Source organism: Necator americanus, chromosome IV, assembly GCF_031761385.1.
Source record: "Necator americanus strain Aroian chromosome IV, whole genome shotgun sequence".
Taxonomy (NCBI): Eukaryota; Metazoa; Nematoda; class Chromadorea; order Rhabditida; family Ancylostomatidae; genus Necator; species Necator americanus.
In genome coordinates this window covers 36805167-36823311 of record NC_087374.1, presented here as the reverse complement: position 1 = coordinate 36823311, position 18145 = coordinate 36805167, and the positions used below count along the sequence as shown (strand labels likewise).

The window sequence follows — 18145 nt, the reverse complement described above, 5'->3', positions numbered from 1 at the left end:
TCAAAAAATAAGAATAAAAAAAATTGTCTAAAGCGTAAAGGATCTCTTAACCCGTTCTCTGGATCTTTTGATCAAGATCTATTCATCGTAACTTGTTGGTTTGGTGGAATCCCTTTAAGTGTAACTACTCTTTAACATCAAACGATCTTTGTGTAGTTGTGGAATCGTCTATGCATCGAAATCCTGAAAGAAGAATTTCTATTTCTATCACTCTCATCAAAAACGCTTCGAATTGCTGAAAACCATGTGCCATCGACAGCTGTCATCCAGCTGGAGGTGGTTTTTTCCCTCATAAACGAAAACGGATATGCTGAAACAAAGGATGCACCATCAGCTCATTCTTTGTTTGTCCGTCTAGTTGTGAGAAACCCTATCGACCTCCATTTTATGGTTATCCTAATCATTTTAGGAAAGTGGGAGAGAAATTGGGTCTAATTAACCAACAGCTAAACTTAAACTCCACTTCTTCTCTCGCCCTAGAAGTGGCCCTGTAGTGATTAGAAACTATGTACTTAATTAATAGTGATATCAGCAGGTCCGGGCTCCTAGGCCTCATTTTTGACGAAGTTTTGTAGAAGACGAATTATTACAGTTTATCTCTTACTTTCACTTATTTTTTCTTGTTACTCCACTCATTAAAAAGGAATATATGCCGAATATATTGTAGCCACACGATCGAGGGTTCGAGACAGCCCTAGTGCAAACTAATCCTTTCATCCCTCCGGGGTCGATAAATTCGTACCAGATTTGTCTGGGAGGACAAAAACACTAACGTGATCACCGGCTGGCCCCCGCAAGTCATTGTATAGGCCAACACTCGTTTCAAAAAACCTCAACGATTGCGAATTCCAGTAAAACGCGTTGGCGCATCTCAAGTGGATTGCTACGCCAGTGACTTTATCCTTTATCCTTTTATATGCCAAATATTTTCCAAGCAATGGTTTATAAGTTTTCTATTTCTTTGATCTTTCCAAAAACTTCTAGAAAATTTCCCCTTCACTCCTTTGAAATGATCCCAGAATAACCGATAAAACTTCGGGAAAAGGAAATGAAATGCCAAACGTAAAACGATGAAGAATGAAGGAGAAAGTGAGTCTCTAGAAAAGTGAAATATTTCCTCAATCGCTTTTCTATATTCTTTTATTATTTTATATTCTTTCTTTATTCTTCCTCTATTTTTTAAGATCCCAATGATGTCAGAGAACCTTAGTAACCAAAGTAGATATAAGCAGACCATGTATAAGATCATTATTTCCACTTGTTTACTGTAATATTAATGAACAATAACGCTGTAGTATTGTGCATTTTTTGTTTACAATTTAATTAGAAACCACGATGACATCAGAAATTTTGTCTTTCTCTAACTTAAATGAAAATGAGTTGGGTCTCCTTCAATTTTTATCAACTGTGGTCTGACGTCGCTTTTAAATCAACAAATTAGTTATTGTTGTTACTTAGGCGATAATTCACAATCTCCCCCTATTCGTTGTGAGAACATCTGGAGACCACGTGCTGAACGGCTGGTGGATTTTTGAAACGACTGTACACGACTCGATCAGTTACGTTCTTTATTGTTGTCAGTGACAAAAATAATTTTAGAAAAAAAATTAAAATGTATGAAGGGCATCAAATCAACGACTACCGGGTGGGTTCGGTCCTTAAGATCTTCTCGAAAAGAATTTTCACAACAAATTCTTCAGGTTGGAAATTCTTCCACAGACAATAAACAAGAGTTCACGTTCACGTTTCAGTTCACGTTCAAGTATGCTGTTCACATATCGCACATATTTATTGGCTGATCTTTGGTTTTCTTTGGGATTGTAAGATGCTCAGCAGTTCATTGATTGACTGATTGATTCATTTGCTGGTTGATTTACTCATTTAATCATTCATTCATTCACTCATTCATTCATTGCTTACTCATCACATTTCTTTCGTTTACACAAACTTCCCTTTTTTAACAATGACACGTAATAGAGTTTTTCCAGAAATTTTCTCATCCTATTAATTATTTGAAAATCAACAAAACACACCTTTAACATTTTTTTCAGGATCATAGAGATTCTTATCGCAGTGTTATGTTCTCCTCAAACTCCTCAATTTCTCAACTCAACTTTCTCCTCAACTTACTTCTCGGGAAAAAAGCTTGTATAGCACCTATAAAGATAAAAAATCCAGCTTTATCATTCGAAATGATCAGTAGTTATCCGTTTCAAATTTTTTAAAGAACTGAATTTCGGATGGAAATCATTTCAGTAGCGTCGTGGGCTTGAAGCCTGGGCTGTTTTAACTTTGAGAGATCGGCAAAATATCCTATAATTCACTATTGAACAGTCGTTTTCATCCGTTTTTCCCCTCTCAGAACACATGCTGAATGAAAATAGTTTTTAGCGCATAAATCTGTGATTTTCCCGTATGTTTCTCATCATCCTTCCGGGCTGCTCGTCACTCCATCGCATCTGGTCGCCTAATTGGTTATTGTGTCGGTCGCAGCTGTCGTTTCCATTCCTGCACTATCGCATCCTGCCAGCTGCTGTTGCTGCTGCGATCCTCGTTGTTCACACTTCGGCTCGGCTGTACCAATACACAGATGCAATAGTTTTTTCCCACCGATTTCGGGAAAATTTCTCTGCCACAATGACACATTTTCTCCTTGTTTCAGCTTTTTTCTCACGTTAAACTCAACCACGTTTGAGTTTTTTTTCCTCGATAAACACAGTGAGGAGTCATCATATGGGGAAAACAGTTACGTTCCTATTCAGCTGCGGATTACACCTGTTCTGTTTTCGTTGACACACATACATACATAGACGCACACCCGTGCTACAGCCGAATAGCTTTTTTTTCTATACATATCCTTTCACCTGTAACCTATATAAAACTTGTGTAAGTGTCAGATTGTGGATTTAGTACGCGTCTCCGCGATTCTTGCAGATTTCAGGACTATTTACCTAGTTGTTAGTTGCTTCAGATATAATGCTGAAGCACCGAATGACTCTCGCATCCGTTTCGAAGGAAGTGAGCGATGCTGAGCCGCTGGATCTGACAATGCCGAAGAATGAGAGGTATCCAAGCGTGATTCATTGTCTATTACTTTACGGATATCTTTTCCTTGAAGAGTTTTTGTCTAATTAAACCTTTTTATTTCCATTAAGCACTGAAAAGTAGTATCATACCCAGAAAATAGTCAATAAGTGTTCTGGTGAGCTCTCTTCCATCTTGTTTTTTTTGTTTTTTTTTTGTTTTAAGGCACATCTGCAGGTGTTTTCAATAAATAAATAAATAAATAAACAACGTCTTACCATATTCAGAGGAACCAGAGGATATTTCTAGCACCAATTTTGCAATGTACTATATTTATTCCAAGTCGCAAATTCCCTGAATTTTAATCCATATCTTCAACTGAGTGCTTAGGCTTAAGATCTAATTTAAGGATAAAATTGTGGTACTTTCCAGTTTCCAAGGAAATCATATTTTTCTGCCACTGGAATTTTGCATTAATTTTTTTCTCTTTTTACAACCACATTTCAGGACAATTTCGACCATACTGACTTCTTCATTCCTAAAAACTTTGAAATAGCTCCTCCTTTTTTTATTCGCCACCCTTCCCGCTGTAACAACTTTATCCTTTTTTGATATGTTTTCTTACTGCATTGAAATTGAGCTGAAAATTTTATTAGAAGTACTGCTAGCGACGCCCGGGAACTTGCAGAAAATATATTCTGCAAGTTTTTTTGCAATAAATAAAAAACTACGCAATTTTCCTTCATCATTAACGAGAAAATCAATTTTGACAAAAACTCAATTTCTTTTCTTTCCTCTCTCTCATCTAATTGAATTTACTGTAGCTGTTTACTTCCTGTAGATAAAGAGAGTGTCATTCCAGGATTTTTGGAAATTCCTCGGAAAAGCTGGTATGCCTCCAAATACAAGAAGATCTCGGCGGTCAGCTGTTTATGAGGCTGCTTCAACAGCAGATTCTGCTCTCGATGCTCACAAAGCCAGACGAAATCATGGAAAGGAAGCATATTCTACATCGGACAAGAGAAGAAAAGAAAAATCAACGATTAGAGGATAGAGAGACCACTGTGGTCAGTATTCGGAGGTGAGGAATAATTACTCTTTTTCCCACGAGATTTCTTTCTCCATTTAATTCCTGCTCATAGTTATTTTTGTGATTCTCAATCGTCTCTCGCACGTTTGTGTACGATTTTTAACCGTGTCTTCTACGTTTTCGTACGTAAGCTTTCTTTTGCAATAAGAAACAAATTCATTGCCTATTTTGCACTGCACTCCTTCCATGCTCCTTGAAGATACTTTTTTTAAAATAAAAAGGCAGCTAAGCTGAGCATAAGAAACATCCAGAATTTTTCGTTCCATTAGAGTTAACTATGTAAGTAACTGACGGTAAACAACTTCGATGCCTCGCTTTCTTACCTTCTCTTCTGATTTTATTTAAGAATCTCAGCGCAGAATATTTCCGTGATGTTCAGAATATTCCAGAATATTAATAATACGTAGCTTAAGCGTCTCAAAACGGCACGATGCGCACGTGATAGGAAATGAATAAGTGTTCTTTTTTCTAGACAAATTATTAATTAATTAATAATTTATTTATTTATTTGTTATTATTATGATTTATTTTCGGTTTATTGCAAATGGAAAAACAAATGGAAAAATCTTCTCTATCTCATATCGTGATTCGTTAGTGATTCTACAGTAAACTTGTGTTCTACAGGATTAATCGCCGGTTCGTTTAAGGTCAGAAGCGAACGCACGCGAACGAAATCGCGTTCAGCACCTGGCGGACATGTTCGACAGATTGAGATCGGTACTACCAATCGAGTACGATGTGAAGATCTCGAAATTGGCTACGTTAAAGGTTTGTGTATTTGTCGGTACGAGAACTGGTCCCCGTGGGTGCAGTATTGTAGGTTAAAGTTCTGCATCACTTCCTTTATTTCTTAGAATCTCGTTTTCGTATATTTTACTTTCATGTTTTGCCTTCATCATGTAATAAATTAAAGTTAAAAAATTAACTACCTACTGTATTTGGCCATCGTTTATTTGGTTCGGTTTGATTTTGCGTGCATGCTGAAACTTAAAATAGGATTTCTATATTCCGTTCCTCTACGTTTTCTATCTTTTAGATTAGAATCTCATTTCGGGAAGCTTCTATTTATTCGGGTCTGAAAATGACATCACAAAAAAAACGCCCGAATTTCAGATCGCCTCCGCGTATATTCGCTACCTGGGCTGTGTTCTGGATACGGACGATGTTTGCCGGATTGTAGAAAGTGAACAAATCCTTATGCTCAGTATATGTGAAGCAAAAATTTTCCCTAAAAAATTGTAGCTATTTAAAGACGAATATTTTGGAGTGTTTGTCCGTATTCGGTGTGATCTCAATTGCATTTTTCCTACCTCTGTGTAGTTGTTTTCCTTTAAATAGTTGTATAGTAAAATTATTTTCTCTTTATAATTGTCTATTATTTTTCCATTCTCTATATTTTTTCTTTCTCTATTTGAGTTGAATTGTTTTCACCAGTGTCATTGAACCGGTGCCAATGCTTGCGTTTCCCTGGATGGCTACGATGTGAGCGTTCGACTGCGCGGCACAGCAGAAGGGAGGAGTTGGTCTCAAGCAGAAAGCAGAAGCTTGGATTTCGGGAAATCCACATCGCAGTCACTCAGGGAAATACAAGCACTCGGAACTACGAATATCTTTGCAAATTTATAAATATTATAAATTATGTCATCATGTCTACATAATCTGGGGGTTTTCGGTGATTGTTATTTGCCATAGCAGTTGTGGATTTACATACACTATAGGATTGTAATTGTGTCACTAAACTCACCTACTTATTTACTTAAATACTTAATTGACACGTTTTCACTGCACGTGCGGGCCCCAGAATTCATTCCACTCGTTTCGTTCCCTCGCCACTGTGATCCAAGATGTTCTCCAATCTCCGTGAGCGACCTTCCTTTAGACCCACAGTTCCAATCCTAACCGTGTTTTCCTAGTAAAGGTATAAAGGATAAACACTTCTGGCTTATCAGATCGCTCAATTCAGAATTGCTTGAGGTTTACAGACGCGTCTCTCACTCATAAAATGACTTCCGAAAGCTTGCCGATATGTCAAGTCAGTGTTTTTATCCTCCCGGACAAGTCTGGCACCAATTTATCGCTGCCCCTGAGGGATGAAACGCTTGATTGGCTTTAGGCCGGTCTCAAACCATCGAACGATCGTGCAGTCACAGCAGAACATCATACCAACTGCGCTACATCTGTTTTGCTGGATGCAAATTGTTGCTCGGAAAATATCATTACAATTTTTTCCTGGTACAAATGCTAAACCACGAACGCTTGATAATTTTTCCCCTTAAAACACGGATAATGAACTAACGGTAATGTCTTGAGGTCATCCACAGAATTTTTCAAATTTTTTCTGATTAAAATCACAGCTCTTTCTGAACCAAGGGTGATAGGATTGGAGTATGTTCAGACTAGGTTTCTACTGGATACTACTCTGGACCATGCTCTCAAAAACAACTCAGAGCTTGAGACTGGGTTATTTATGCTTGACCAGGGACAACAAATACAATAGATATAAAACAACAGGTTTTTGTGACTGCTATTACTCGTAATTCATTTTGGCGCAAAATTTAAACATTACTTTCGGATCATATTGAAAGAATTTCGGCAGAAGGGTTACTTATGAAAATCTAATCGAGATCCAGGCACAATGAAACTTCATGGATTTTTCCAGAGGTACATATACTTCGGAAATTTTAAAATAATTTTAAAAAAATTAACCGAATTCACGACCTAAGTTACAAAATAATGATAAACTTATTTAGCTTTGGGGAGGATTTCTAGTAATTTTAGCTATAAAACAGTTATGCCTTTAAAACTAGTCAAGAACAGAATCATCAAAATCAAAATCCTAGGAATTAAAGTTTATTCTTAAAGAGTACATACAAATAAACGTTTATGGATAATGAGGGTTCCTCCAACATTCGCTAGTAATCTGGTGGGACTTCCACGAGATATCCTCTTCCTGTCACTTCGAGCAGAGCTGGGAACCTGGAATTTGAAGTATGTGGCCTGTAAGATGGCAGATTACCTAGAAAATTTGACTACGATGCTACTACCTACACTCACCAGTCTATTATACGAGCATGATGTAGGATAATGATGATTACTGCTATAAGACAAAGTACTAACTGAGCGCATACCACCGAAATGATAGTTATCAACATGTTCTGGAATAATTCCATACTTCTAGGTGCTCTTTCATGTCAAGTTACTAATTTTAACTTTAACGTTAACGGATCAACCACCTACCACTTTTGATCGATTCGACACAGCTGCAGCAAGTGCTGTCTTCGTTCCTCTCGGGGCTGAAATCATCCTGTTTTACATGACCTCCGAGTTCGTTACAAAAGTGTGATTGTCGTTAAAAATGTTATTTTTTGTTCCTTCACAGCACAACGTCACAATCTCGATTTCGGAAACTTATTGCTCCGGAAAACTCCTGAAATCCCCGTGACTCAACTCAATTCACCTGGAGGTCCTTTGCTACGAGCACGTTCCACACGATCGTAACCGGCATTTCTTCGCATTTTTTTTTTGTCAGGATGAAATGACAGAAGATCTGTAAAATTGTTGAAATCTGACGGCTAAAGCGGTTACGTTATGTGCAAATCATGGAATGAACCTTACTTCCTACTGTTTTCAAACCTACAGCGGTTGAATCTCAGTAGAAATGTCGAAATATAAAGTGAGTAAATGATAAACAAGTCAAAATCCTAATATTTTTGTACCTTGTAGATGTATGAATTCATTTCTGCAACCACACTCTGCTAATTTCGGCTGTAGCCAGCGACTCCACGAGTTCTGGTGGAAAGGTCCTTCGTGGAAGTCGACTTCCCTACAGTGGATGTCAAAATGAAAAAAGATGTGAGATTGGAAAGGAAAACCATGGATGTTCCTCCACTTAAATGGAATTTTCAAACTATGATAATGACCGTAGATGAAAATTCTAGAATTATTGGCTGTTCTCCATGTGCAGGTTACGACGATAATACAATATTTATTGAAAATTTTTAAACAGATCGCACGGTTTTGCTGTGACGACGAGGGAAAAACATCACAAGAAACAAAGTGTCACAAAAAACAAAACGTCACAAAAAATTTATTTTACTAGTAGCAAGGAAATCTCTGGGTCTCCCAAACTTTGGGAAGAACTTCCATACAAACTCATTTAAGGTGAAGCACTATTTATAGAACGTGTACAAATAAATTTTTGTCGATTGTTAACTTTTTACAATGAATGCCTAGAAGTCGTCCGGTAAACTTCTTGCGTAACCCTTTCCTGTCACTTCGAGAAGAGCTGGGAACCTAAATTTGCAGATCCTCATTAAATGTGGATTATATGTGAATCTTCGAATATCCTTGTAATTTACCAGTCGACTATACGATTGTGATGCAAAAGGATGACGACTGCCGCTGCGACGCAGAACAGAAACTGGGTGAATATCACAGCCAGGACCGTGATCAGCGCATTCTGGAAGCGAAATGTTAAATCGATTAGTTTGAAAAAATTACTAGGAATTTTACCAGAGGGTTCTTTTTTTTCAAAGAAAATCTCAAGTACTCACCACTTTAGATCTATTCGACACAGCTGCCTCTACACCACCTTTCGATACTTTACTCGGTGCTAAGAAAACAGGATTTAAGGAAATATATCGCAAAAAAATTGCAAAAGAAGTGCAAACGATACCCTTGCTGTCAATCATCATTGTGTCACAACCTCCAGACACGCTTCCCATTCCTGAGATTCCAGACAATTCGCCGCCATCATCACGTCTTCGTCTTGAATCACTGTACTTTCTGCTGCTACCAGGTGTGTGACGTCCAGGTTGCACGCGGTCGTAACCGCCTCTACGTCCCATACTCACTTCTGCAAATGAAGAACTCAGTGGATCCTTAGGTTAGATAGCGAGTGAGTTACAAAACCTCACCTCAGGCGTTCAGACGAGAAATAAACCATTCTAAAGCTTCACAAGGAACCCTGTTTTCAAGAACTAGGATAAGAAGTGATACCTTTGACAGTTCCGATGGAATTTCTAGGATCATCAGCGTCCTCGCATGCGGCGGTTTCGACGTTCAACGAGAAGAAGTCATGCTCTGCAGAATTTAAAAAAAATACAGTAAATTGTTTGCAAATTACGAACGCAACACAACGTAAACAGACGTGGAGGCCTCTAAACTTTGAAAAACTTCCTGAGAAATCTGCAGAATACCATCTATTCACACACTCATGTAACAACAGAGAACAGCTGAGGGATTTCTTCCTGAATTTTTTCTACAGATAAAATAAACGACTTTGGCAGCTAAAATAAAGATAAATACAAATGTCAAAAAAAAAAGTTTAAAAAAAAAGTATTTACAGGTCCTTTTTGCTGCAAACGAAGAGTTTTTTTTCCTTGCAAGAAAGAACATGAATTTGTTCTGAAGGCTTAGGAATGTCTACATATGGCACCTCATCACTATCCTCATAAAATTTTATTTGAATCTGTAGGATTCTCGTCGACAACATTTGAAAAAACACGACATGTGATTGTTTTCATGTCTGTTCTTCCCTAATATGATCGTTGATGATAGCTGAGTCAACGAGCTTGCAAAGTAATCAGTGGTTGCACTTTTTCGAATTATTTGTCTTTGGCTTATTCCAGAACTAGAGCGCCTTTTTTTTAAACGAAAGGTTTCTAATTCCTCCTTTTTTTTCCCACATCTTTAAGCAGCTCTTATCTGCCCTACTGTCGTGGAAACAGCGTTGATCTTCTTTCGGTGTTTTCTCTTTGAACTAAAATGTAATCCTTGGCCGTGTGAACTAAGGTCGCACTTAAAAATTTAATTAGTACTTGCGCTTCAGCACCTGTCATTATTCAAACTGTAAAGCATTTATAAAGGCCGCTCTCAGTAAATACATCACTACCTCCTGCCAAGTACTGTTTATCTCAACCCTACCACAACCTCTAGTTTCCCATGCAACAATGTTTCGGTCCAGAAAACGGTAGCACTGATAGCTTTTGGTCAGGTCAGGTCCCCCCCCCGCTAAAGTTAACATTATTCTGGACTTTTGCTAAGATAAATTAAATTTAATTTCGCTTTCAAATTTTATTTTACTTATTTTTGCATTTCGAAAAGATACAGCGAAAATCACTCAAGAAAATCCTTTACAGCTCCTGTTACAGTTTTTTTAGGCCTCAAGCCTCAGTACGCCCTTGAGTGCTATGAATTCTGATGTGTAGTTTTCATGAAGTAGTCGTGAGCCTTCAACTCGTCACGAATCAGCGCTTCCTGAAGCATTCAGGAAGAGAAGATTTTATGAGTTTTCCTATTCCTTACCTTTCTTTTTTATCTTAGAGAAATTTCATTTTAAATGTGGATGAGCCTATTTTTTCTGTGAATTTTGAAAATGATACAGACGTCTTGTGACGATCATCCCGATTCCGCTTAATTAACTCTAGAACTCCGATATTTTGAAATATTTTTCTGTCAATTTGATGAGGTATTGTAAGTGCATTGAAGTGGAATTTTCTCAGGAGATTTTTTCCGTACTTTAGACGGACAATTGCCGAGATCACATTACTGAACAATAAGGAGAGGAATTGGTCCACGAAAAATAATGCATCATACGTCAAATCCGTGGATTTAATCAGAACTTCTCCGATCCTTAGCTATGTATCTACCCTTCCTTATTTTCTCTCTACTTCCTTTACTGCAACCAAACTTTTACTTGCAAATTGAAACAAAATAATCCTGGCGGAAAACATTTGGGATAATGATCAGTATATGTTGTCACGTTTATTATGATCTCAGGTCAATATTTGATCAAACGAAATGATTTTTTTTCGATTTTATTGAGGTTTCATGTTTTCAGAATGCATCTTATGTGGTTCACTTGTCTTCTGGTTCTGGTACTTGCTCGGCCTAAATCTGACGAGAAGAATTCGAACCGCTCAGAAAAACAGGGGAAGGGACCTCATGGAAGACGCACACCGTGGACGAAGGTAGGGAACCCATGGACCAGGAATGGAATGGAGGACCCGAATGGCAACAAGCAACCGAATGAAAACAATACGGATGACTATGATTATGATGGTCCTTGCCCCGAAGGTATTCTGATTGAGGTGCCAGATTATGATAACAGAAATCCCAGGGGTGGCGGCAATGGCTACTACCCCTGGTCCAATAACGGTTACGGTGCTCCCTGGCAAGGCGGTGAAAATAACTATCCTTGGAATCCTTGGAACGGTCGCTTCTACAACAGCCAACCAACTGGCCGCCGCCAAATTCCATCGAAACGTCGTGGAAACGGTAACAGAAGGCCGAGAGGTCCACTTGAACACATTGGTGATGATACTGAAACCAGAGGAAATTCTGGTTCTTTTGCCCTCAAAGAACGCGAAAAGAGATCCATGATGCCGATGAACTGAAGCAAAAACCTGAAGACCTGTTTTAGTTTTTTTTTTAATTGAAGTTGGAGGAATGGGAAAGAAGTGCTATGTTTAACATAGAAAATAAACATCCATGAGCTGTGTATTACTACTTGAAGCAACTAATTTTTCAGCCCTTGCCCTCTCTTTGAGAGGATCGTACTATGGATGGAAGGGAAATTTCTTTAGAAGCTTCTCAAACGAATTCGAGAGCATAGAAATGTGGAGAGGCGAAATTCACTGAAAAATAACGCCAACTTCACGTTGAGAGTTCTTCGAAATATTCGAAGTAACACTTATTGCACTTTACTCTTAGAAGACTCATTTCAAGCACCTGTAAGAGAAAACCTTGATGAGGCATTGATTGAAAACATTGATTTTTTTCTCTCTCGAGGTATAGTTCACACAACGCAACATCATTACATCATTACCATGCTATATAATAACAGGCATAGTCTCATCTATGTATTTCTCTGTGTGTGTGCGAAAGAAAATTCCAAAAGGGGGTGTGACGGGTCCCGCAAGGTCGGATTGGTGCGCCGGCGCGAGATACCTATAAAATAAGCTGCGACGGGTCCCGCGGTGTCGAAACGGCGCGCAATAGCTTCGTGTGTGTGTCGCAAAAAGTAAATGTTTGCAGCCGTTTCATAAGCGTGGCCACAGTGCGCATTGCTTTCATCTTTATGACTCCCTCGCTTGTCTATTTCCTTGTTCGTTCACCTCACGCTGGTAGCATGAGAAAATGAAGAAAGTCCTCAGAAAGTGGAAGACGCATGCAAACGCCTGGCAAGCTAGTAGCGAACAGTTTACATGATCTGACGTAGAACGTTATCTTTATCAGTAGGATGCTTTCAAACTTTGCCTATATTATGTTACTATATATTATATTGCTAAGGAGTGTTTGAAGCTGAAGCTTGAATATTGTCCATGTTCGACTGTCTTTGAATCTCGACATATTGAGACGTAGTTTTTAGTCGATTTGCTTGAGCTGTAGCCAAGATAGATATTGATCTTCTTTATTAAACAACAGCTAACGTTTCGGCGTTACGTTTCGCCTACGTCAGAGCCTGGAAAAATCAAAGCCATTAGTGATTTATCCGCTCAAGCACCTCATCGCCCTACAGAAAGCATCCAAACGGTAGGCAAACTCAAACAGCAACACATTGGCTAGTGCTTGCCTCATTAGCTCTACTTGGCAACCCAACAGACCACCACGTACTACAACTATGAGTCACAAGAGTTTTATATTGGGACCTCATTTCACGGCATGCCCCACTGATCAAAACCGCATAGGTCTTGACAAGGGGATAGTTCGTTTGTGATAGCAGTGCACTCATCCTTCTTGTTCATTTTTGGACTTTTGGCGGTTATCCAAAATGCCTTCGTGCTTGTCGGGTAGCACCATCTCCAGTTGGGTACCCACTGGATATTGCAACTTTATGGGCCAGATTTACAGACCATTTTTTTCCTGGCTACTCGAGACTCTTCCCGCCGTCCTGTACATGTTACCTATAACAGATTTTTTTTTACAGATTTTGCTGGGATGCGATGAAAGGTAGTGGATTAAGATGTTTTTGCTACTGGGTTTCCTAGTACCACCTAGTCTTCCATATCTCATTCCGGAAGTAATTGTGCACATTCAAGAGAGCCAACCAGTTGTCTATCGTTCTCTCCCTTGTGAACTTAATGTGCGAACACTGCTGGTTGAGAAGACTGAAGCACGTGTCTACTTCTGCTTGTGTTGAGCAGACGACGCAATGATCATCTATGTAACGATAATACAGCAGTGCTTTGCGGTCTATTATAAGCCTTTCGATCTTGGCCATGAAAACAATGGCGAGAGTGCGTGTCAGCCCACTCTCGCCATTGCTTTCATGGATAGACAACTGGGTGGCTGTCTAGAATATGCCCGTTTACTTGCGGAATGGGATATGGAAGAATAGGTGGTACCGGAAACCCACTAGCAAAAACATCTTAATCCACTATCAGCGCATATCGTTTGAAGTTTGAATGTTCTCCAAATGTAGAAGTGACGTGTTTAGACAGAAGGCCATGAATTTTTTCGCCTTTAGTTATGATGAAAAAGACGAAGAAAGATTGTTAGAGGTACACAAGTCTAATTTCACAGAAAACGGCACTAATATTAATTTTCGTTGATCAGTGAAGCGAGCGAATCAAACACTACAGAAAGTCTGAAGTCTGGCTTTAGCCGGGCGTTCAGACAGATAATTCTATACACGTGGTTTAATTATACGCCTTACAGACGATAAGTGTTTCTTTTTTTAAATTTTCGCTATTATTCTCGTAATTATGAATGAGATATCTTTAAAAGCGATTGTAGAAGAAGAAATCACAAAAAAAGACGCTACGCATATTTCAACAAACTGAGGTGAATAGAACTAGGGATGCGAAAACCGACACAAGAAAAGTGCAAACAATACCTTTGCTGTCAATCATCATTGCGTCACAGCCTCCAGACGCGCTTCCCATTTCTGAGATTCCAGACATTTCGCTGCCATCATCACGTCTCCTTCTTGAATCACTGTACTTTCTGCTGCAAATAGGTGTGTGACGTCCAGGTTGCACGCGGTCGTAACCGCCAATGGATTATAGAAAGCGACGGTTAGATTAGTGGATGGCGTAGAATATATTGTCATTTGTTCAACTACACAAATTGCGCACAGACTTACGACATGATAAAATAATATTTCCTGATTTTGATTTCTATCTCTTTCATATCTCCCTCTGCTTGTCGGGTGAGTATTATTTCTCGACATTTCCCCCGCTAATTTGTTAATTCCATTGTTCTCTTCTTCTTTACTTTTCTTTTCACATCTCCCGCTGTACCTTCTGCCATCCTTTGTTGTCGCATGTATATGATCGTGCGAACCATTGGATGCTCTGGAGGGAAAGCTTGATGGATGCTGTGACGTTTCTATCTGATACCTCCCTTAGGGCACTGCCGGCCTAATGAAGCCTAATTGTACTAAGAAGAATTAATAGCACGATACTCTTCTTAATATTGTGCGTGAGCCAATAGGTGTGTCCACGAGAACGTTTGCTGACCCCTCAATAAAACGATTGTACCTTATGCCTAGCGGTTTTAAAAGAAGACCTCTTTATACCCCGTCATCTGGAAGAACAACATTAAGTCATGTAAGGAACTTGTACTTGTCATGTATGGAACGAAACTTGTCATGTAAGGAACTCCTGCAAGGAAATCATTATCAGAGGTTGTTCCTAACCGAGTTAGTCGAACAATTTTCTTTGCTCCAACTTCCAATCCAACGTATTTCCAATCTACATAATGAATATGACCCTCAAGTAAGTTATTTTTTCTTCTTTCACTTCGTCATCTCTTTTGTGTACTAGTGGGATTGTTGTGATTTCTAGTATTGCCATGAATGAATGCCTGGTCTGTGGCACGGCTAAAAATAGAAAGGAGAGGCACCTTGTTGATGTCCATGGATATTCAAAGCCAAATTTCCGAATTCGAGGCACAGAAGAAGAGCCGGAGAATTGCTGTATCGGGGAAGCCTATTTATAACTGCGAATTCTGTGATGCGAGATTCAACAGCGCGGGTGGGCTGAGCTGTCATAGAGGAACAAAACATGCCGACGAATATTCACCTCGAGTTATCACGTGCCCCATATGCAGAGAAACGGTTAAAGTGAGTTACTAATAATCCACAGTTTTCACGACCGTGCAATAATTGTCGTTCACATTTTTATTGATGACTCCTTCTGATTCTTGCATATGTAGAATCACCGTCAGCTCGCGGAGCATGCTCATCAGCAGCATGCCAACGACGCAGACGATTTCGTGGTCGAGACCATCAACTACTAGACTACTTGACGTGTTTCTCTTCAAGAGCTGGAAGTTAGCCTTGGAGGAATCGAGTGTGATAAGCCGGTTCACAGCTAAGTCAGAGACTACGAAATTCGGCAGAACCATATATTTACGCTGCCACTGCTCTTTCCGCACAGGCTCTGTCCCAGCAAAAACGAAAAAGTCTGTGGAGCATTGCACAGCGTATATGAACGTATGTGCACTACATTTTCTATCAGCAGTAAGTGATTCCTTGTACTAATTGTAATAAAACCAAACAAATTCTAGGTGAGAGAGAAAACTGATGGTGTGACAGTTGAACACTGTCTCACCCATACCGGACATGAAGTCCGCCCATCTCAGCTGAGACTTGATAACAATGCTGAGCAGTTTATAGTCTCGCTGCTACGGGATGATCTGACCGTCCGACAGGTTTAGAGAAAAGGATGCAAGTAAGAGGAGGCCCCCGTTGTCGAATGTATTTCATCATACCGCGAGATATAAGGTACATCACACCACACGTACAGCTATAGCATTTAAGAATATCTACAAAAGAAGTGCTGAGAAACATCGCCTCGAAGTGCCGAGTGGACCCTGGAAGACTCCAGCATTTGGACACGGTTTCAGTTCGGAGGCGAGTTGATGCCGACTTGCAATCTGATGGCATCCAGTTCTACAGGCCAGCACAAGACGCCAGCGGAGATGGATTCATGCTGGGTAAATAAAATCAAGAGCAAATTGGTGCGTTGCAGCTTACAAGATACATTTAGTCGTCATAAATCCAACGCAGAAAGAGTGGCTACGAAAGTATGGACAGAGGGCGTTATGTGTGGAAGATACGTTCAACCTAACGTCTTATTTGTTAAGATTAGCCACTGTAACTGTCGCGGATGAATGGGATAGAGCTCTTCCAGCTGCGTACCTCCTCTCCTATAGGTGATTTATTCTAAGCAGATTGTGCGTTCACAGTGTAATATCTTCTACAACTTTACTTGACAGGATGACTGATATAAAAGTTGGGATGATGTTTGAGCACGTGAAGAAGTTGCTCCCCTCATTTCACACGGATTACTTTATTACGATACGATACCAAAACATTTTTGGAATGGTTTCAGCAAACTGTTTCCATCGTCCTGGACTAAACGGCTGTTATGCCTACGGCAAGTACAGCAAGCCATGAAGAGGAATGCTAATGCGAAAATGGTTAACGTAAGTAGCCTTCGTCTGAATCCAATTGCTTGTAGCTGGAATGGCCTGGAACTAGATGGAAGAACTAGAATACTGCTCTTTCAGCGCGACCTCAGCGAGATATTCCTCAGGAAAATGCGAGACATCTGTCTTGTTCGCGAAAGAGGTGTCTTCGTAACACAATACACATCGATGTTGTTACGAAACCTCACCTCAGGCATTTAGACGAGAAATAAACCATTCTAAAACTTCCCAGGAAACTCTTAGAATCATCTCTGTTTTCAAGAACAAGGATAAGAAGTGATACCTCTGATAATTCCGATGGAAACGAATGTCCAACGAGAAGAAGTTATGCTAAGCAAAATTTTAGAAAAATACGGTAAATTATTTATGATTTATGAGCGAAAGACAACATAAACAGACGTCGACACCTCTGAACTTTCTAAGAAATCGGCAAAGATACCCTCTATTCACACACAACATTCATATAACAACAGAGAACAGCTGAGAGGTTTCCTCCTGAATTTCTCCTATAGAAACACCAAATGGCTTTAGTGCTTAAAATCGAAACGCATGTAAATCCCAAGAAGCTTACATACTATTTACCACTTTTATTTGCTCCCAACAAAAAGTTTTTTCCTTGCAATACAGCGACAATGTCAACATGAATTTGTACTGAAGGCCTAGGTATCCCCACACATGGCTCTTCATCACTATCCTCATTAAATTTTATTTGAATTTGTAGGATTCTCTTCAACATATGACGTCGTTTGAAGGAAAACGACATGTGATTGTTTTCATGTCTGTTCTTCCCTAATATGATCGATGGTGATAGCTGAGTCAACTCGCTTGTAAAGTAATCAGTGCCTGCACTTCTACGAACTATTTGTTTTCGTTTTATTCCAGAACTAGAGCACCTATTTTTTTAAACAAAAAATTTTCCTTTTTCACCTTTCTAAGCAGCTCTTGTCTGGCCTACTGTCGTGGAAATAGCGTTGATCTTCTTTCGGTGTTTTCTCTTTGAACTAAAATGTAATCCTTGGCCGTGTGAACTAAGGTCGCACTTAAAAATTTAATTAATACCAGTGTCATAACGCTACTGCTTCAGCACCTGTCATTATTCAAACTGTAAGGCGTTTATAAAGGCTGCTCTCAGTAAATACGTCACTACCTCCCACCAAGTACTGTTTATCTCAACCCTTCCACAACCTCTTTTTCCATGCAACAATGTTCCGGTCCAGAAAAGGGCAGCAGAGATAGCTTTTGGTCAATTAACACTGTTTTAGAATTTCGCTGTGATAAATTAAATTTAATTTCGCTTCCGGATTTTATTTTACTAATTTTCGCCTTTCAAAAAGATACAGCCAAAATCACTCAAGAAATTTCTGAACAGTTTTTATGACAGTTTTTTCAGGCCTCAAGGCTCAGTTCGCCTTTCAGCGACATGAATTCTGATGTGTAATTTTCATGAAGTAGACGTGAACTTTCACCTAATTACGAATCAGAGCTTCCTGATGCATTCAGGAAGAGAAGACGTCATGAGTTTCCCTATCTTTTTCTTCCCTATCCTTTTCCTCTCTCTTTTATCTTAGGCAAATTTTATCCGAATTATGGATA

The 18145-nt window shown here is 39.3% G+C and overlaps 7 protein-coding genes across 10 annotated transcripts; 4 read left to right on the top strand and 3 right to left on the bottom strand.

Annotated features, from left to right (window-relative positions):
- Nucleotides 1–1077: 1077 nt before the first annotated feature.
- On the top strand, nt 1078–2154 carry RB195_003855 (uncharacterized protein; the record flags this gene model as incomplete). The annotated part of the gene is made up of 5 exons (XM_064201693.1): nt 1078–1089; nt 1459–1558; nt 1623–1645; nt 1701–1762; nt 2052–2154. The coding sequence occupies 5 exons, from the start codon at nt 1078–1080 to the stop codon at nt 2152–2154; spliced, it is 300 nt and encodes a 99-aa protein (XP_064057574.1).
- Nucleotides 2155–2976: 822 nt separating this feature from the next.
- Nucleotides 2977–5356, top strand: RB195_003854 (uncharacterized protein; the record flags this gene model as incomplete). 2 transcript variants are annotated; one of them, XM_064201691.1, is made up of 4 exons in its annotated part: nt 2977–3065; nt 3887–4105; nt 4762–4882; nt 5228–5356. In XM_064201691.1, the coding sequence occupies 4 exons, from the start codon at nt 2977–2979 to the stop codon at nt 5354–5356; spliced, it is 558 nt and encodes a 185-aa protein (XP_064057572.1). The 2 variants fall into 2 exon arrangements, with proteins under 2 accessions (XP_064057572.1, XP_064057573.1); XM_064201692.1 differs by having other exon boundaries at nt 2992–3065.
- Nucleotides 5357–7026: 1670 nt separating this feature from the next.
- Nucleotides 7027–7629, bottom strand: RB195_003853 (uncharacterized protein; the record flags this gene model as incomplete). Its single annotated transcript, XM_064201690.1, has 4 exons — nt 7027–7090; nt 7169–7269; nt 7352–7407; nt 7572–7629. The coding sequence occupies 4 exons, from the start codon at nt 7627–7629 to the stop codon at nt 7027–7029; spliced, it is 279 nt and encodes a 92-aa protein (XP_064057571.1).
- Nucleotides 7630–8343: 714 nt separating this feature from the next.
- On the bottom strand, nt 8344–10139 carry RB195_003852 (uncharacterized protein; the record flags this gene model as incomplete). 2 transcript variants are annotated; one of them, XM_064201688.1, is made up of 6 exons in its annotated part: nt 8344–8407; nt 8473–8573; nt 8668–8726; nt 8790–8969; nt 9113–9196; nt 10046–10139. In XM_064201688.1, the coding sequence occupies 6 exons, from the start codon at nt 10137–10139 to the stop codon at nt 8344–8346; spliced, it is 582 nt and encodes a 193-aa protein (XP_064057569.1). The 2 variants fall into 2 exon arrangements, with proteins under 2 accessions (XP_064057569.1, XP_064057570.1); XM_064201689.1 differs by lacking the exons at nt 9113–9196; nt 10046–10139 and adding an exon at nt 9031–9059 and having other exon boundaries at nt 8790–8881; nt 8964–8969.
- Nucleotides 10140–10956: 817 nt separating this feature from the next.
- RB195_003851 (uncharacterized protein) lies at nt 10957–11511 on the top strand (the record flags this gene model as incomplete). Its single annotated transcript, XM_064201687.1, has 1 exon — nt 10957–11511. The coding sequence occupies one exon, from the start codon at nt 10957–10959 to the stop codon at nt 11509–11511; it is 555 nt and encodes a 184-aa protein (XP_064057568.1).
- A 1450-nt stretch (nt 11512–12961) lies between these two features.
- Nucleotides 12962–16769, bottom strand: RB195_003849 (uncharacterized protein; the record flags this gene model as incomplete). The annotated part of the gene is made up of 3 exons (XM_064201684.1): nt 12962–13020; nt 13953–14065; nt 16741–16769. 3 exons carry the CDS (start codon nt 16767–16769, stop codon nt 12962–12964), a joined length of 201 nt encoding a protein of 66 aa, XP_064057565.1.
- RB195_003850 (uncharacterized protein) lies at nt 14916–16753 on the top strand (the record flags this gene model as incomplete). 2 transcript variants are annotated; one of them, XM_064201685.1, is made up of 6 exons in its annotated part: nt 14916–15182; nt 15629–15772; nt 15874–16057; nt 16111–16276; nt 16456–16549; nt 16634–16753. In XM_064201685.1, the coding sequence occupies 6 exons, from the start codon at nt 14916–14918 to the stop codon at nt 16751–16753; spliced, it is 975 nt and encodes a 324-aa protein (XP_064057566.1). The 2 variants fall into 2 exon arrangements, with proteins under 2 accessions (XP_064057566.1, XP_064057567.1); XM_064201686.1 differs by lacking the exons at nt 14916–15182; nt 15629–15772 and adding an exon at nt 15312–15424 and having other exon boundaries at nt 15882–16057.
- Nucleotides 16770–18145: the final 1376 nt, after the last annotated feature.